A 20,283-nucleotide genomic window follows, 5' to 3' on the forward strand; every position below is an offset into this window, starting at 1 on the left:
ATCTTTTGAAGCTACCTATGCCCAAAGCATGCTTTGAAAAAAAGCCTAGACTATCTGGGTATGGTAACAGTACTATTTTAGTATAAGCTCCATCTAAGTTAGTGCTGCTGCAGTCTTGCCCCCCATATGGGGTGCTCCTGAGCATCCTCACTAATTCAGGGAGTTTGACTGAGGAGTGTTCCCCCACTTTTTTTTTTCTCCCCACATAGTGCCAGCTTGACTCCTTGAACTTGGCTTGCTGAAGGTTTAAATAAGGAACGTTGCAAGGCAGGTGTAAGTATGCACGTCTGAAGAAAAAAGGTGAAATGCAGCATTAAAGCAATTCTGAGTTAGACTTAAACTGTTGTGGTAATGGAGCCTAAAGTGTTTTCTGCAAACTCCTTAATGATTTTTAATGTCTACTCCAGAGAGAGTTAATAATAGTACTTAATCAATCTGGAAATCTAAGCAGTGAGGAGGCACAATTTCATTGCATATAAAAAGGTATGTAGATAACAAGGAACGAAGTGTCTGATTGAATAGAGGTAGCTCACAGCCAATACTCAGTGAACATAACTGAACTTGTTTGACAGTGAACATAACTGAACCTGTTTGACATTTCACTGAGGCTGATCATTGTCCTCTTGATCCAAACTTGTGGGAAGAGAGGTGTTAGATGTGATCTACCCAGCTGTTTGCAGTGGTATCCTCGTCCTCTGTCTTCAGCAGCGCAGGGCTATTGGAGCCTGGCAGGCTGTGCTGCGGTTTTTCTTGGTAAGAATTTAACCTGTGCAACCCATGTGGCGTTGAGAAAAGCATGCTTTATCTTGGCTAAAATCTACTAACTGTACAAGTCTGGAGTCCACCCGCTGTGGAGCTCCTGAGCATGCACGGTGCTGCAGCATTGCCCGCACAATTTCTGTGGATATCAGGAAATTTTCTCTTCTTCTAAGTGGAAGACTCACAAAATGGAGGAAGCCCAGGAATGCAGTGAGTAAAGCGATGGCAGCTTGCATCAAGAACACTCAGCTCACACAACTGATCAGTGAGCTACGCCTCTGGCTTTTGCTGCTGTTTGCTGCAGTGCCCTGCACAATTGCTTACCTCTACATACATAACTTCCCAGTGCCCTCTCTTACAGCTGGGATGTGGTGCAGCTCCCGGCATCGCTGGCGATCAGCACCTGGGCTCCTTTGTGTCGGGCAGAACACACCTTCCTGCCTGCCTGGCTGCCTGCCCAGAGCACAGGCAAGGTGCTTTTTTTGACTGGCAGGTTCAACTGCAATTTTTTCTGTGTTTTGCTGGCCTGATTGAGATAAATTATATTGACAGAGTGCTTCAGGAATTCAGGATTGAGGTGGGGCAGGCAGTGAGGGGATGAAAAATTAGGGATGGAAGGATGGTCTGGAAGCAAAACTGTACTGTGGTGGATTGGAGGTAGGGAAATGGGAGCCTGCTTGTCTGGTGTGGACACAGATTCTGAAATGTTGTTTTTGTGAACCTCTAATCGCTGGTGTGACCATTTATCAGCAAGAGAAGGTTTTCTTTATTCTAAAAGCAGTTTCATTGCTCCAGTTGCATTGTTTCACCTGCTAATCTTTTTGTCCTAATTTTTTTTTTTTGATAGCTTGTACTTACCAGGTTTGATTTGAATACTTTGTTTAGTAAGTTTATGCCCTTAAAGCTTCCCATCTTCTTGATTGGATGTAATGGCAAGTACCTGATAGTTGTGAGCTCTTCTCCATGCTCCTTCCATGTTTTCTAAATCTGAGGGAGATTTCATGTATAAACATGTACAAATGTAAAAAGCTATTTTGGAAGTTTGCTGTTTCTTTTATGTGTTTTCAGAGTTTTATTTTGTTTCAAGGTGTGTGTGTGCGCTTCCCCCTCCTCCCTACTTTACTGGTGGATATGCTTTTGCATTTGCCATTTATTGAGTGGAAATATGGACAAATTGGAGAAGAAAGGCTTAATTTTTTTTTTATATACTCAGACTGATTACATTCAGCATTTAAGGCATCATCTGCATCTTTTTCTGTTCAAGATCTTGTTTGAGAGCATTTCTCCCTGGGATTACTCCATTCTGTTGATTCCTTTCATGCATCCAGTCTCTACGGTTCTCCCTCTCGCCACCCCCCAGTATCTGTGATTATATACTCTTGGGTTTTGATTAAGTTTTGTGATGCTAATGAGCCAGCAGGGAGTAAAAGTGGTTAACAGCAACAAGAATGAAGAGGAATGTCTTGGCTGCATTTCTATATCTTGTGAAAACAAAGTGGATTAAATCAAGTTCTGGAATAAGAGAATGCTTATCACTTTGCACCTATCTGTGCCCAGTTTTTGCACTAAATAGGAATTTTTTCACTCAAGCTAATTCTCCCTTTTTGTCAAAGGCAGCTTGTCTACACAGTTCAATAGTTATCTTTGATTTTTTTTTTTCTTTCTTTAAAAAAAACCAACAAACCCAAACCAACCCTTTCATGATTCCCTAGGTTCTTGGAATAATTTCAGGATGCCTTAAATGCTGTCATCTTGGAGTCACAGCCTCTCCAGTTTTCTTGACTTTCTAGCCATAATAAAAATAACTCCATTATTTATGTTCTCAATTGTACTGTGAATATTTTAATTGAACTCAGTTCCCTCTGTGTAGATCATCCTTGGAGCATGCACCTGTGTCTGATTTGCCCAGTTCTCTTAGCATGCCAATATCTTGCTCAGCCTGGATAGCATTTAACTGGGAGCAATGGAGGAAAAGCTGTATGAGACAGGACAAAATGGTACTGATTACGAATACAGTATGGTTTTGTCCTAAGGATATGGATCTGGGATTAATTTTACAGCTGCAGGGAAGGGGGTTAACTTGGAGTGCTTACTTTACCACTAACTAATTGCTAATGACACCCAGGGCAAGCTGTAGGGTCCTACCCTGTATTCAGTGTGACCTTGGAACGTGTGCTGCAAAAGGTAATGGCAGCTTCAGTATTTTTAATATCAGAGTATGTGTCTTGTTTAGGAAAATGCACCTTGGTGCTCTGTAATAAATAGTTTTGTGGGTCTTTCAATTCCCTAGGTTTATTAAAATGTTCAGAAAGCAAAGGGTAGACATAAAATACTAGTATTACTTCCTGTACAAATGTCATTCCTCCTCTCACTGTGTGCTTTGTGTTATCATCTAATTACCTTGAAGTTAATTCCGTAGTGATTATGTGTCTCAGGCTCAGGAAATGAGCTATTCCAGGAAGAATTACCTGCAATTAACAAGCTGATAATGCAAAGCAGTTTGTTTTGAGTGTACACAGTTGTAAATAAGAGCAAAACTGAACCTGTGACTCCCAGAAGCAGACGGGTACATTCAGGAAAGTCTGTAATGATTCTTTTGGAGGATTCTATGAAAAGTCATGTTTCCTTCATTACATTCCAACTTTTACCTGTTTATTAGGCTGCGGCATCTTTCTGAAATTGTTGCTTTGTAAGAATTTGAAGCACACTTGTTAATGCTGACATGCATGAGCATTGATCTCCAAACCTGCAATTGAGTTTATGGACTTGAGGAAGTATTTGCTTAAACATTCAAGTACAAGTGGAGCTGGTGGTACTGAGAGTTGTTTGTTCCAGTGTATTACTGCTGGTCCTGTTCTTCCCCATCTTACTGTTTTCTTTCTCATTACAGGTCTTGATGCAGAGTTGTCTTATGTGAGGAATGATGTGGTTAATCACTATGCGTTGTCCTTCAATCTCTTAATACCCAGCGAGACCAACAATCTTCACTTCAGCTGGCATGCTAAATCCAAGGTAAGGAGGCATAACTTCTCTGTTTGAGTACTCGATACATGATCTGTATTGCTTAGGGAATACCCACTGTTATAATTTAATGGCTTTTTTCCTTTGCAAAAATTAACGTATGCTAGGAGTAGAAGAATTATTTATGTGATTGCAGGCAGTAGGTTAAGATGATATGTATCCAAACTGTTCCTTTTTTGGTTTAGAAAGGTTAAGCACTTCTTTTGAAGTATTTTTTTACTTCTTGCAATCTCTGTGTATATGTACAAACTACTGGCTGTGGAATCTCTTCTGGTGGTGCATTGAATACACAGAAGGGGCAGCCATGAACTGAAGCCTCTGGAAATCAAATGTAGAGCAATTGTGTTTTAGGGATTTCTAGAAACATATGTTTGGAGACGAAAAGAACCTATAAAAGTAGCATCTAGTATGTTATTAGTGAGCCTCGATTGGACGGAAAAGGATTTTTGTTTCACTTAATCACCGGGGCTGGAGCATGCAGCAACAGCTGTCATAGAGATTGCGTATGCTCTTACATTTTGAAGGATTTCCAGTTACTTAACAACTTATTTTTGTATATGAAATGATCAGTTTAGTCTCTGCCAGATGTTTTTTTTAAACTTGAGTGATGGTTATTCTTCTGTCCTTAAGCAGGAAAGACTGCAGTAGGAACAGTAGTATTTAACAACTCCACCAATGCAATTTCTGAAGATTTCCTTCTGCCAGCGTTCTTCCCTTTGAGGTGTAGCTTCTTATGAGATGTGAATTTTGGCCTGCAATGGTATGGGGTAGAGAGCAAGCCAGCCCTTCCACTTGATATCGTATTCCACCTTCACAGGCAGTTCAGTCACTTGCCATTTGAGTAGGACCTTTGAAGGAGTTTTCTTGTTACAATTTCAGCCATGAGCTACCTGCATCACTGTCCCTGCCCTGAGTTTCCTTGGGCCTGTCTGTGAATTTTTAATAGGAATTTTTGAGCTTGTGTAGCCCTCTTCCACTGCTGTGATTGCACCACTTGGCATCTTCTGTGCTAAGTTTGTAGGATGGGTGTAGTGCAGTTTATAGGACCTCAGAAACTGGGTTATGTTTCTACACTTGGCATCTTGACTGAAAAATAAATTGAAAACATAAATGCATCCTATTATGTTTTACAAAGGGGAAAAAAATAAACTAATGGGGCAAACAAAGTCAAACCAAATTCGTTCAAGTGAGTATGGAGGGATAGGATGAATTTCCAACAGGAGCTTATGACTTAGTTACAATAGGTCCTGTACTTTTTTATGCAGAATCAGCTTCTTAAGTGGAAACAAAATAAACAAAATCTTGCCTGTAGTTGAATAAACTGTTTGTAAGCAATTTTGGCTGTGTAGTTTACAAAACTGACTAGAGGAAGGGGAATTTTTTGAATTCCCATGGTTTTAACAAACTGGCTTTCGAACAAGTAAGTTTATCAGCAAGTGAGGTTTGTGGTGTGGGGTTTTTTTTGTTGTTATTTTTTTTTTAATATGGCACTTTAAATTCTGCCCCAAATTTTCAAGAATGATTTCAAGAGTGGCTTCTATTTTGGCTTTCTTAATTTGAACTGTCACAAAAGTCTGATACTTAGACTTCATATAAGAAACCTTGAATTTGGGCACCTAAGATCACCGGCATTCTTTGAAAATAAGGTACAGTGGTTTTAATTTCAAGAATTATGAAAAGGTATGTAGCATTTCTTTTTACTGCTGTAGAGATTTCTTACGTGTTTTCTGTCTCCCAACTATTGTTACAGGTTGAGTATAAACTGGGATTTCAGGTAGATAATCCCATGGCTATGGCTATGCCCCAGGCCAACATTTCTCTACAAGGAGAAGTTCCTCGCACCCTTTCAGGTAAACTTCCCACCCCCTGAAAGTGCACAGCTAGTGCTGATACTAATAATGCTTTCTGGTGGTACTTTTGTTTTTTTTCCAAAATGTGTGTAGTGTTGCATAAGACTGTAATTTTTCTGTTAAACGTAATATGTTTACAGGCCTTGTGCAGCAATTATGACAGCTAAAAGGGTATTATAGATTGAGACTATTAGTCTGAGAGTAAGATTTTTTTTTTTTTCCCTTCTTGTTTAGTGGAGGACAGAGATTTTCCTGGGAAGAAAATGCAACATTTTTTTTATGTATATGTACACACACAAGCTTCCCATTCTCTTTCAACAATAATAATTAACAATTGTGTGGATTTTAAAATCCACGCCTTTTAATTTCTCTAGCATGTAGAGATGACATTTCAAGATGTGGGAGCTGTTAATACATTAAAGTGTTTATGGTAAGTTTAAAACTGAGAAAACTATTTTGAATATGTACTAGCTCCTCCATAGAATTTATACTGGAAACAATTGAATTTGTTTCAGGAAATGTGCAAATGATCATCATTCATGCTTGTTCAAGTATGGTTCCTCGCTGTCTTGTGCCCTGTTAGATACTCGAGGCACAATAAAATATATATTGATGGTTTTGTTGTGTACAACTTTTTTGTGAAAGCAGACACGCGAATTAGGCTTCTTGCATCTGCTCTGTTGGCATAAATAATACTGGTATATAAGCTAGAAAGTAAATAATGTCATATTAGTTTAAGCTTTGATTCCAGTCAGATTTGCAGAGACCAAAGTACTTAATGGTTGTGAAAAAAGCTAACCTTCTGTCCTGGTTTTGGCTGGGATTGAGTTAATTTTCTTCCTAGTAGCTGGTATAATGTTGGTTTTTGCATTTAGTATGAGAATAATGTTGGTAACGCACTGACATTTTCAGTCATGGCTAAGTAGTGTTTATACCAAGTCAAGGATTTTTCAGCTTCTCATGCCCAGCCAGCAAGAAGGCTGGAGGGGTACAAGAAGTTGGGAGGGGACACAGCCAGGACAGCTGACCCAAACTGGTCAACGGGGTATTCCATACCATATGATGTCATGCCCAGTATATGAACTGGGGGGAGTTGGCTGGGAGGAGGGGAGGCGGGAGTGGGGGAAGGCACGGATCGCTGCTTGGAAACTGGGCATCGGTTGGCGAGTGGTGAGCAATTGCATTGTGCATCACTTGTCTTTCTTGGGTTATATTTCACTCTCTTTTTATCTTCCTTTTCATGATGATGATTATTATTATTGTAATAATAATATTTTATTTTTACTTCAGTTATTAAACTGTTCTTATCTCAACCCATGAGTTTTACTTGTTTTCACTTCTCCTCCCCATCCCACCGGGGGAGGGGAGGAGCGAGTGAGCGGCTGTGCTGTGCTTAGTTGCTGGCTGGGGTTAAACCACGACACCTTCATAGCATTTGAAAAACCAACAAGGAAACCTAAATTTTCTGGTTTTCTGTGGTAACGGAGGTTTCTCTTGTGACAGCACTTTAACTCCAAAGCTAATGGATGGCTAACGGTCATTTATCCACAAATAAAATTTTACTAATTTGTAAACTTTTAATATAACTCACATAAATTAATTTAAAATATATGTCCTTTAGTGCTTTAATAGTTGTCTGAAATTACATGGCATGAGACTAAAATAGCATTTCTTAATAGCAAGTTCTTTAAAAATGTACGTTGTAAACATAATTTAAGAGACTTTTATCATTTAAATGTTCTTTCACCACAACGTCTGAGAAGTGCTCGAACTTAATTGTTGTTTGTTTGCAGTGTTTCGTGTTGAACTCTCCTGCGCTGGCAGACTCGACTCTGAGGTCACAATACTAATGCAGCTCAACTTGACAATAAATTCATCAAAAAACATCACAGTTTTGAATTTCAAACGAAGGAAAATGTGCTACAAAAGTAAGACATTAAGTTTCAAATATTAAAAAACTTCTAGTGTTAAAGTATGATAGGAAAAGGGAGTGGGAAGGTATATGATCTAGGACATAAGTAACAGTTCCGGAGAGGGTAGGAAGAAACCAGGTAAAATTTTGCCTTTCAGAGGCAAATGGGTACTTTTGGTAAAAGCAGAAGCTGATGGATGAACAAATTCCCCAAGTGTTTTGCTGCACTGACTGACCTTTTTACATATATAGCAAAAAGCATTTTCTCTGTTGTGCTTGGAAGGAAGCAACTAGTTTCCTCAAAACTGCAGCACTCTGAATATTTAAATTGTTCTAAGAATTACCAATAAAATCTACTTAGTTTATAAATTGTGATAAAATTGGCTATTTAGCGAATGCACGTGTTAGTCTTTGACTTGGAGTACTAAATGATCTTGGTAGATAATACAGACTTAAGAAATCCCATATTGACTCTTAAGTGTTTTGAGTTGGGAATCTGCAAGCACAGTTTATTCTTGGATTATTACTATCTCCTGTTGCTTCTTCCTAGAAGTATTTTCATAGACATTGGAAGAAAATTATTTTGGACAATCCCAAGAACTGTACCCTCCTTAAAAATGGCTGTGGTGTCCTGTTCTCAGGCAGCATTTGAGGATGGCCACCTCTCTATTTACATGCTCCTCCTGGCTCTGTTCAGTTTACTTGGAGCGTTTGAGGACAGTAGTTGGCTTTTTGGAGGGGAGTTTGTCTCTTCTTTTGGGTATGAATTTCTAAGGATGAACTTCTGGAAGGTGTGGGTGAAAGAGCTAGTGTGGCTTTTTAGCACATAATGTTGTGATACTCATGTTACTTGCATTGATGTTATGGAAAGACCATTCTTAATTCGAAGTGTATCTGTTTTTCTAGTGAAAATGGTGGTCTGGCATTTTTACCTTTATTTCATGTTTTCCTAGGTACTTTTTCAAATGTTCCAAGTGGCAAAGTCAGCACTGCTTATGCATTCATAGCTTACTGAGCTGCTGAATGTGCAGAGGAGGTTTCCATAGGCACCACACAGTTATCTTGGTGTGTGAGATAGAGCTACTTCCTAAATTTTGCAGAAGTGATTCTTACAAAGATCTTGTTTCTGTAGGTTCATAAAAATGTCAGTGGCTTTTTTGATATATGTTGATTGGTATAGAGCATCCGGGGATTTCTGATTTAATTTAGTGCATAAGTAAAAAATATGCAGGAACTTGCTGGCAGTTTTGCTCAAGGCATTCATAATAGTTCCTCCTAAAGTTTAAAAAAGGGAAAAAAAAAAAAATCCAACCAAAAAAATGTCTCAGATTTTTCCCTCTACCAGATTACTTTTTCACAAGTTTATCAGGCTGAACTGGCTTACCAAGGAGTCAGAAGGGGCTGTGCTGGGAAGGAAGCAGCTCTTCATGGCTGGGAGCAGGAAGGAGGATGTGCAAGTGGGACTGCACCTTTGCAGCCACAGAAATCCATTATATTGCCTCAACTGCATGCAAATCCTCAGGGAGGTTCATCTGAAGACATCTCCACAGCCTGTATTCCCTTGGTTTGCACTGCTCCTCTTAGTGACCAGACTCATAGTAAGCTTAATGAAGATTTATCCCATTTCTAAAGGACTACTTTCACACATGAACCTGAGTATTGTCCTTGTGTCTTCTGTTCCATATTTATGAGTATTTAAATAGCCATTACCTTTTTCACCCTTCAGTTTTAAAACACTTGTGACTGTAACATCAGCTGAGAAGGCACAGTGCCCATGGGTGCATCTCTTAACTTCTTCCTAGGATGAGTAGCGTTAGACTGGAGCCAGAATTTCTTCCAAAAGGTCAGGGTAGTATTAATTGAACATTCAAGAAATTATTTTCTATCCTGTAGTAACTGATTCTATGAGGTCTTTGTTGTTTAGTGTCTTAGCATACACTCACATACTCTGTACCTCCTCTTTCTACTGTCTGCTGCTTTGGACTTTGGTGGACAAGCCAGAGGGTTTTTTGAGGTTGGTAGATTCAGTGGGTTCAAGCATGGCCTCAATGGACATATGTATCAGTGATGAAATGTATCTGACCCATGTGTCTTAAGTACGATCTTTATTACACAGTGCTTAGGTATTTAAAATGGCAATCTAGAGATAACTATAGTCCTTAAGCCAGCTCATCTATCTGGAAAAGCAGATTTGTTTTTCCATAAATGAGGCAATTGACTTCCTGTGAAGGGCTACAATAATAAATGTATACGAAACTTAATGTTTTTTTCTCATCTGTCTAGAGCTTGAACCAGAAGTAAAATCTCCAACATCTGATAAAAACAGCAGCAAGGCTCTCTGTAAGTAATCCTGGGTGTACAACGTACTTCAGGTGTAAAAAATGAAAAACTTGTGATGTTCTTTCTATGAAAACACTCTCCAGGTAGTCTGCACTGTACCCAGTATTTTAGTTTATTTTAATTTGGTTGGGGTTTTTGAGGTTTTGGGGTTTTTTTTTTTGTAATTAATTATTTTAACTGTGAATATATACTAGTGAAGAGGAAAAAAGCCTATTCCAAGTCTCCTAACAACTTTTTTTTTTTTTAATCATGTCTTAGGAGCTCTGGTTTCTGTACATGACTCTGATCTATCCTATTGACTTTAGGACCTGTCTGGTTTGCTGTTTTAACTTGTCAGTATTGAATGAATACAATGAGGTAGTTTCACTCATTTTCTAGCTGGAAATATCATTGACTGACTATGCTCAGCCTCTGCAGTACCCCAAACGTAAACATTTTTTCCAAAATGCTTTTGGAAAGTAGTGGAGTGCATTGCTCAGTTTTCTCTTTACCACCCATTGTCTTCCAGGGCAATTGTTCTCCACGATGCATGATTTAAAATTGGGGATGGCTAGGGCTACTGCCTCTTCCTGCCTCCAGTCCCTCTGCCCATGTTGCTGCTTAACAAGAGCTGAAGGCCAGCGCAGCAGACAGCCCTCTGCTGCCAAGGTGCAACTGCAGAATTTTGCCCTAAAACTCACTGCAGTTGGGATTCTTTTGAGAAAGAGGATTAACTGTCCTGTTAACACTGCTGCATAAAGATTCAGGCCAGGGGGCTGTAATCCACCCATCATACCCTAAAATCAGGAGGAGAAGCTGAAGTTGTGTGCTCTGGCACATTCGATCAGTGAGTAAGCACCACTATCACCCTGCACCTAAGTATTAGTCTCATTTTATTTACTGTATTGGTGTGTGTCATGGTGTGCAGGTGACTCCTGCTCTTCCAGCCCCAACTAGCAAGTCTGTGCCACTTGCTGCATTGGGGCTCAGCTGCGCTGAAGGCTGGGTTTGTTCACGCTCCTACTGCATTTGCAGCATGGTAGCCATGGAGGAGGGACAAGGGGTTGTGCGAAGTAGAACCAGCAGTACCAACGAGACCATTTTAGGAGGTTGCTGGCTAGCTTTTATCCTTCAGTAGGAACCCTCCTTTTGTCCCAGTAAATAAATGAAGGTATCGAGTGGCTTGCTGGACCCTGCCCTGCTTTGCTACAGCAGGGACTGTGGTGCCCACTCTTCTGCAGGTTACCATGGTCTGCCTCTGCAGGTGGGCTCCTGCTCCCTGCTTGTGCAGGACCTGGGTGGCAGGGCACCGGTGGCAAGTCTGTGGACAGCAGCAGTGCCCTCCTGACATGTCAGCCTGCTGGGAACTAGCAAAATGTCATCTGTTGTGGAGTTTGTTTGGGTTTTTTGTGGCGCCTTTATTTGTTTTTTTTCTTTTTTGGTTTGGGTTTTTTTGAGAAAGTTTCAGTAACTTTTCACCTTTCTATTTCAGTTGATCCTGTAAATGCAGCTCCCACCACTTCTACTCGTGTGTTTTATATCAGTGTTGGCGTGTGCTGTGCTGTTATATTCCTGGTGGCAATAATATTAGCTGTCTTGCATCTCCACAGCATGAAAAGGATAGAGTTGGATGATAGGTATGTATTCAAGCTTTTCAAGTGCATTTTTTGGGACACTTTTACTCAGATTTGTTGGGAGTTCTGGTCTCAAAATGAACCCTCTGTAGTAGCTTGCAATTTCTGCTCTTGATGTCAAGCTGTAGCAATTAGTACCTGTGTAGAGTTGTAGTAAGTGTTGTACAGCAGAAGGGCAGCAGTTGCAGGTGCTCTCCTGTTTATGGGTTGGGAGGGTTGGAACTGTTGTTTTTTTGCCAGAATAGTTGTGTGGAGGACACACAGTGGGGAAATTTGGACAGAATCAGATCTACAGGGATTGTCAGGATTGAAGGAAAATTTGATAGATACCTGGGCACACTGAAGATGTTAGGGTTTGGGGTTTTTTTTGTTTGGTTGGGTTTTTTTTAACTGACTTCTACAGGAGATTGAATTTCAGTTTTCTCTATTTTGATTGATTTACCAGTATTCACTTTGGCCTTAGGGTAAAGTCTGGGGATTACAACTGGTTGGTTATAAAGCTGAAAATGTGGCACTCTCCCAAATATATTTTCAATCCAGAAAAACCAAATTGGCACAGGCATGCAAAAAGGACTTGTAATATGAACCCAAGGGCAATACGGTCAGCTGAGTGGGGATTAAACACCAAGGCGGAAGGGAGGCTGAAAAAGCAGGTGGACTGAGGCTCTGCTGAGGCTGTGTGAACAAGCTGCATCAGATGCAACTTTTCAGAAGCAGGCCGTTTTGAAACTGAATACTTTGGAAAACAGTTGGGCCTGTGGGTGGTCACCCCTGTCGAAAGGATATTTTGAACTGTTTCTGTTCCTGCCTGCAGCCTCTGAGTAGCTCTATCTTTTCATCTTCCTCTCTATCCATTCATCTGTTTCTTTCTGGGTTTTTTTTCTGCCATTTACTCCTCTCGTGTCCCCAGACCACTTGTTTTTTGGGGAGTGTCAGTGTACTAAGTAGTAATGGTTTCTCAAGGCCTGATTATCTAACTTGTCAGCTTTTCTCAATTAATTTGTGCCTAACTGTCTACTGAGGGTTTTTAATCAATAGAAGGTGTTAAAGGATGTGCAGCTTGCTTTAATTCAGAAAGGAAAAGCATTACATTTATAGGGTGTGTGAACACTGTCATCTGCGAGTTTTTGAGAGACTGTCTCAGCCTAGCATTGTGATCAAATGTCCTTTCACCCACTCTGTTGTACTTGATTTCTGTGGAGATACAAGCTAAAAATTCATCTAATGTTGATACTCTGTGGTTTGCAGGTATTAAAGAATTTGCTCTAAATCAGTATATGGCCTTCTGATAATTTCTGAAGTTTTTGCAGACAGTGGGATTTAGTTCTTCAGAGAGCCATGTGATGACTTGTTTTTTGAGCCCAAAGGTGCCAGACCTGACAAAACCTTGGATGTGCTCCTGGGTAAGACCTGTGGTCAATTAGTGTCATAGCAAAGGTGCAACAGAGGCAAAATGTGCCTGAAAAATCAGAATCTGTGGAGTTTTGTTTTCAGAATGGGCAGCGTGCACAGGAGCCAGCAAAGAGACTGCGAGGTGATGTTTCAGTGCTTGGTTGAGAAACTGCTTCTGTGTTATAATTTAGCCTCAGTGTTATGCACTAGTGTTACATATGATCAGTGACTGCTTGATGTAGCAACTAGTTAAGGAACTTGTGAGTGAAGAAACAACTTTTGATTTGATTTTGAATAGCAAGCTCAAAACGTTGCTGTAAAGCGGTCCTGAATCGAAGATGATAACGTCATCAAGGTTAATGACCTCCCAGGAGCAACAAAGGCTGGAGAACCTGCTGCTGTTGCTGTTAATTTCAAAAACCAGAACTAAATAAAAATGGGGAAGGTTGTTAAACAGAAGCTAAAACCAGGCAGCTGAGTTTACAGGCTACACGTGGACTGTTTAAGAACATTGTATTGAAAGTTCAGAGCAAATGCTTGCATACCTCCTATCAAAGGCACTTGAAAAAGTGCCAGAGAAAGTTAGCATGGCTTAACAGCAGGATAATGGAGGTTATTAAAAGCAAGAAGGCATCGTTCAAAAAGCTGACGTGGTATGCAAGTGAGAAAACTAAAAAAGCTCATAAACATGAGTAAGTTAAACCTAAAAAACAGAATGAAGCTAACAAAAAAGGTACTTTTTTCAACTTGCAACAGGCATAAAAGAATAATTCCTTTTTCAAACTTGCCTGCAGCAGGAAGCCAGCCAAAGAAATCTGTAGGGCTAGTAGGTGATCAAGTTACAAAAGGAGTTTCCAGCCATAGCAGGAAAACGAAATGCAAGTTCCGCATCAGTGTTTAATGCAGTGACCATGCCAGGACACTTCTTTCTGGGGAACTCACTGGAGAGTGGATCATATTGAAGCAGCGTGTAGATGCAACAGTGCAAACAGTTAAAATAAGCAGCAGTAAGTTGCCAGCACCAGAGAATATTCATTCAGAAACGCTAAAGGAATTGAAAGTTGAGTAGCTAGACCAGCAACTGTGGCTTTTAACCTTGTGCTAGAAACTATGCTGGAAGCCTACAAGTGGAAGACAGTGAATGTGGGAATAACTTTAAAAAAGGTTTCCAGAGAGATCGAGGCTAGCTATAAATCAGTAAGCCTGATGTTTGTATTGTGAGAATTAGTAGATTCTGTTCTAAAGAAAAAATTCAGCAGGTGCATCTGTGATTATGGTATAATGGTGAAGAGTTGACTTGGCTTTTTTTTTTTTTTTTTTTTTTTTAAAGGAAGTTTTGCTTCAAAGCTAACAGTGGTCCTTCAGGGCATCACCAAGCACGTCTAAAAAACCTGCAAGGGTGGCTAGCACTGCTTGGTCAGTGCTCAATAGCAGCCTGAGAAGCAAATAGAATGTTGATTATTTGGCAAGGCAGAGGGTTATGCCCCAAAACAATCTCTTCTTTGTTCTCCCAATACAGTCATCAGAAGTGGAGAAGCTTCTAAGTTTCAAAAAAGAGGGGGATGTTTGTGTGTGTTTGGGAGGGAGATCAAAAAAGCTTCTTCCGGCCCTGCCATCTGAGGTAGTACTGCCTTTGCCTGCAAACTTTCTTGCCTGTTCTTAGGCTATTTCAGCCACAACAACTCTTTTTATAGGATTTTGTCTATGAGGATAAGATAGAAGACATCCTGCTACAGTTTAAGCTACAGTTTGCCTGTCTCTTGGACACTACGTGCAGCTATGGTCTTTTTACCCAAAGAAAATATCTCAAAAGCACATTGTAGGTGGCCCTGGAAGGGGCAACAAATATCCTTAGAGAGAGGAACGACAGAGTAGGCTAAGGCAGTTGGGTCTGTAAAAGAGAGCTGAGAGAGGTACAGTGGTATAGGGTAAACAACCGTTTGCAATAATGAGCTAGGGAATGTCTTTTTGATATTTGCTCCAGCACAGGGCAGCAGATAGAGCTAGCAGCTGGCATGCCCAGGGCAAGCAAGAGGAGATCACTCTGGCTGAAAAAGCTAGTTAAGCTTTGCAGGGTGTTACAGTTGCATCTCCGTTTGGCTCAGGCTACTGCTTTCAAACTTCTGTAGTCGTTGATTCTCAGTGGGATGTTGGTACCGTGAAACAAATGCATACAAGTCTTCTCTGGGATATAATAGTTTTGTTGTTTCTGGTATGACAGGGTGGTTCTTGCAATAAATGTTTTGTCACCTTGATTTTTCAAAAGTGGGGAAGAAGGACTGGAAAATAGAGCAAATTCTGCAAACCAATAGGAGGAAGAAGTGCTAAGATTTTTGAGTTACCTAAAATACATTTTAATGTGTGAGAGACTTTAAAAATGCCACTCTTTCAAAGTCTAGCCTGGAAAATCTTCTGGTTTTAACTTTGATAAGTTAATTTTGAATTTATTGCAGTGGTAAGCAGTTATGTTCATGTCAAATTTTGTTTTAAAACAGCATTAGTGACAGCAGTAGCTCACAAGGTTTGTCCCAACCTTCCACACAGACGACACAGTACTTGCGAGCTGACACGCCAAACAATGCAACGCCAGTAACCAGTAAGTGTTAATCTAATTACAAACCCTTGCAACGGACCCTCTTGCACACAGCTGGAGTATTTGGTGATAGGGGTCACACTGATTTAGTATCCAGTAGAAGATCAGAGCATGAATAATCTTCTGGCTCTGTCAGTTTGCCTCTGAAGCTCATGTGGTGTGTGGTTTTATCCAGCCATGCCATAGTCAAGATTGAGGCCTCCTTAAGTACTGGGGCCCAGGAGTCATCATATGAGCATGATACTGTGTTTTGTCCAATGGGATATTCTACCTGCATGTAGATCAGTCAGCCAGAAAGACTTCACCAGTATCTGATGCATCTGTTTTTCTTAACACTGGAAAGAAGCTGCCTTGTGCAGCTCAAGCAGAGGATGGTATAGAGCTGGAAGAAGTAACAGCAGCTGGAAGTACCCACCTAGCCCTAGGATCAGTTACTAAGTGGAGACCAAAGCAAGCAATGTCATTAGCATGTATTACTGATGGTTATGTTACTCTTTTCATCTTGTTGCTGCAACCTGCAATGGAAATGAATGGGGAAAAGGCTTTACAAGGGGGATATATTCATGATCTCTTTTTGTTTACAGCTTTGCTTGAAAGAACATGAAATAGTTAAAAAGAGCAGTGAATTAAAAGGAAGGGTGGCAGTATTTTATATACTCTGTGATAGACTGATCTGGTAACTGATACTAGCTATGTTCTGTGTTAATTCTATAATTGCTGAAGGTATTTATTATCTGTGGAGTATTTACTCCTCCAGTTATTGTCTGTCTTCTCTAGTGGAGGGATATCCCATGTAGCATTACTCCAGGGAGGGGACTGTTCGGACTGTGGGGAAGCTGGACAGTGTAGGGGCACACTTGGTGTGCAGTTCCTTGGCAGTTCAGTCTCATTGGACTGACCATGAGCCTTTCCCTTGTGCTGGTATTTATGCTGCTAGGCTGCAAGACAATTCAGGGAGCTGAGCCAGCCAAAAACTGACTTCTTTTGTGGAGTGATTGGTTTTTGGTTGACTCGGGTCTCTGAACTGGCCTGTAGGCTAGCCGTATGAGCACCAAAATTGGTGCTTAGAGGGTATGGGTCTGCATGACTGAGCACTGGAAGAAGGCAAGACTTAGCCCAAACTCAAAGGGCTTAAGCTACTGCAAAGCCTGCTTTGAAAGATCTAAAGTGAGGTAAGGGTTTATATTGCAAAGTGAGAAAAATGGGTGAGCCCGGCCAGAAGAACAAACTATCTTTCTTTTAAACTCAGATTGCTGTTTTTCTCAATATAGTGGGAACTGCCAAGCTGAAATAGTGTTCTGGCACTCCTGACCTTTTCAGAAAGTGTAAATTAAATGGCTCCTGTTTTCATCTACTGCCACCAGTGATTTTCTTTTCTGTAATGCTCAATAGAATCATAGAATCATTTAGGTTGGAAAAGATGTTTAACATCATTGAGTTTCGTATTAATTGGCTGAAGGGACTTTGTTCACCAGTCTAACGAGTGCTAGGTAAATATAATGATTAATGACTTGATTTTTTTTTTTTTAAAGCAAGCAGTAAGACCCAAAAGTCTCTCCCATTGTCTTCTGATTGTACTTAGTAGTGATACTGACCATTCCAGTTCATGAGGGAGCACTGAAGAAATGTTGTGATTACTGTTCAGCCCTGCTGTGTTTTCCCATTTCCTCACCATGTGAGGAAGCAGGTGTTTACCTAAGAGTGAACAGCAACTTTGGGAAAGTTTTGGCTTTCTTCTAAATTGTATTGTATGTCCCTAAACAAAAAAAAGTATCTCTTGTCATCTGAGTTCATCTTTCCCTTGTGAAGAGCTGCCTTTAAAATTTATTTAGTAGAAGCATTAGTTTAAAAATAAAAATAAATAAATACCTATAAAATATAAAAAAACCTCCTTTCCACAGAGTTTGGAAGAGACCTTAGCAAGCAACTAATTCTTGAGCTGGTTTTCCCTCTTGCCACCTGAAGTCCCTCCCCAGCCTTTTTATTTTCCATCTCTTATCCCAGATCATCCTGTGGTGTGGATGTCCTATCAACCTCAGGTTTTTAGGTTGGCCCTCTAAGTGACACTGTTTGGTTAATTTTAATATGACCCCTGGAAACTCATTACTGAGCCTCTGGCAAAAGGGGAGGGGACCAAGCCCATAGTGATGATTATACCCTCCTCACCTTGATAAGCGTGGTAGCCATCATGTCTAGATGGCACTTGTTTGCTGTGTTCAGTCCTTGTTGTTCCAGAAAGTCTCTTACCTGTTTTGGGACACCCCTAGTAGCACAGGGAATGGTGAAAATGAATACAAGAAGAAAAAAGGTTGATTGCACAAAATAAACAGTAAGAACATTCTTCGTCCTTCCACAGTTGTATTAGCTTTTTCAGTAACATTTAAATTAAAAAAAAAAAAAATCCAAGTAATTCTCGACATTTCTCTAATAATTCATAAACTTGTACAAAAATATTCAGGCCTTCCTGACTATATTGGTGTATCTAGATGTCTAGAAGCACCAGAAGAGGGCACTGGTAGTTTTGGTTACATCCTGCTGGGGTAAGGCATCTTCCTTGCTCCAAGAAGTCTTCTGACAGTCTCCGACCATGGTCTTTATTTCCTTGTTGTCAGGAAAGTGCAGTGTTGTGTTAATCAGCTTCAGTATGTAAGGAGTTTTGTTTACTTGGTGTTAATAATGAGACTTGATCACTTGACACTACAGAATTCCTGTGTGGGGTTTTTTTGCAGATTATTATATTTGCATGACTTGTGTTTTTTGTTGTTTAATACTTTTAAGATTAATTTTTAAGATTTAAGATTTAATCTTTTTAAGATTAATACATCATCTTTTTAAGTACATGGTGCTTGCGTGTCTTTATACCTGTAGGTGGTGCTGAGGTGAAGCAATGTGCTTCTGTTCTCATTATAAGGGTATTTATATTGGTTTGTTTGGCTCTGCTGGCTCCTCAGGTTATCCTACATTACGGATAGAGAAGAATGATCTTAAAAGTGTCACTCTAATGGAAGCAAAAGCTAAAGTGAAGGATATAGCCATCTCCAGGGAGAGGATAACTCTAAAAGATGTGCTTCAAGAAGGTATTTACAGGACTCGGACACTTGTGGGCTACAACATGGCGTGTATATATATATATATTTTTAATAGCTAGATTTTTCTGAAATTAATCATGGATGATGTTTCTGATCTTCATAACTTTGGTGGAGGAGAAGAATGATGAATGCTGTTTGCATTGGGGTGTGGGGGGGTGGTGAAGGCAGTTTTCAGAATTCATTAGAATCGGGGAGCGACTAATCGTGCTCAGTAAATCATTCAGCTTGTCTGTCTTAATAATCTGGTCCTTTAAATAAAGGAAAGTGTTAGATGGCTAAGGAATGAGGTAATCAGTTGGGGCTCTAAGTGGCAAAGTAACTCACTTTTGTAAGTTACTGCAGGAGAGCTGCTCTTAAAAAAAAAAAAAAATCAAAACAAAAAATTCCAAAGTCCACAAAAACCTCAGTTGTCTAAACTCATCATCTCAATTTGATAGCTTCTGATTTGCAAATCTAATCAGCAGATGCAACATTTACAGCTCTGATATGAAAAATTCAGGGATTACCTGATTCTTTTGTCTTGTTTAATATTTACCTTGGAAGTGTTCATGCACAACATTAATTGGTTCTTGTTGATATTGAATTTGGGAAATAGGCTTAAATATTTAGGGGTTTTTGTCATTAATCTTTACTGCTGCAACTTCAAGTCTTGTATTCCCCAAGCCTCATGAGAAATCAAACTTTCCAAAGCTAGAGATGTGAGATACTCATCCTTTGGAGGTAGAACTCCTAAATGCTTTGCATTACTGTCTGAAAAACAATGGGAGGATGCTAACACTCCCCATTTAATGTATGCCTCTAAATCTCTAAGGAGGTGCTTGAAGTTGTGCTCAACTGCAATGTCAGTTCTGCAAAAAAGCTTCCTTCACACGTGGGACGTGCTTTCTGTTCCTTTGTACTGTCTGTTGCCTGTAACTGTGATGTTAGGAGTCACCCGATGACTAGAAGTGACTCAGTGTCACAGCTATGCTTCAGATGTTTAGCACCGAGTGACAGAACTGCCCTGCTCTGTGAGATGCAGCTTAAATGGCTGTTGAATGCAATGTGGATGCAGTTAATACTGGGATCTTGTTTCTTGGCTTCCAGCTGTTATTTGAGTCTGTCAAAACCTTCAAAAGTTAGTCAGATCATCAATTTTAGTTCAGGATGTAGCACAGTTGAGCCTCAGTCATCTAAGAACAAAGGAGTTTCAAAGGAGAAGCAGCAAATAATAGAAATGTCTGCATAAAATTTTCAAGAATTCCTAAGTGCTGCCAATGGAACTTAAACATATTTTACAGATCTTGGCCAGAGATTCATTATAAACTTCACGTAGCTTCCATAACTTAACCTACTTTAACATTTTAATAATTTAGGAGATTATGGTTCTCCTGTGGTGTAACCAGCTGGAAGATGCAAAGCAGCAGGTCTGAGAGTGCTCAAAGGGAAGAGGGATCTGTAGGGGCCTTTTGTATTGCTGGGCTTGTGCAGCACCTAATTCTGAACCTGCTTCAAGCTCATTGTACTAGATGTAAGACAAAAATGTAGGTGTCTTTTTTAAAAAAAAAAAAAGTTTCTAATGGAATAGCTATGCTGTAGCAAATGGAGCAGATGTTAACAGTAAGTGGACCTTTACTGTTTTCTGGTGAAGTAGAGAAATGGCTTAGATGTTCAGTCTGGAATACAAACAGCATAATCTGTAAAAACCCCAGAGGAGAGTGAGGCAGAAGTAGCA

At 40.0% G+C, this 20,283-nt stretch overlaps 1 protein-coding gene across 1 annotated transcript in view; it reads left to right on the forward strand.

Moving 5' to 3' along the window:
• The window catches only part of RYK (receptor like tyrosine kinase), a 64,043-nt gene that overhangs the window by 13,656 nt on the left and 30,104 nt on the right, over positions 1-20,283 (forward strand). Inside the window, exons 3-9 of the mRNA XM_030028714.2 lie at positions 3,650-3,771; positions 5,531-5,630; positions 7,424-7,558; positions 9,826-9,882; positions 11,354-11,498; positions 15,383-15,483; positions 18,423-18,557. Of these exons, the coding sequence (XP_029884574.1) occupies positions 5,567-5,630; positions 7,424-7,558; positions 9,826-9,882; positions 11,354-11,498; positions 15,383-15,483; positions 18,423-18,557 (637 nt within the window). The 5' untranslated portion in view covers positions 3,650-3,771; positions 5,531-5,566. The remainder of the gene's footprint in view (positions 1-3,649; positions 3,772-5,530; positions 5,631-7,423; positions 7,559-9,825; positions 9,883-11,353; positions 11,499-15,382; positions 15,484-18,422; positions 18,558-20,283) is intronic.

This window comes from Aquila chrysaetos, chromosome 10, assembly GCF_900496995.4.
Source record: "Aquila chrysaetos chrysaetos chromosome 10, bAquChr1.4, whole genome shotgun sequence".
Lineage (NCBI taxonomy): Eukaryota > Metazoa > Chordata > Aves > Accipitriformes > Accipitridae > Aquila > Aquila chrysaetos.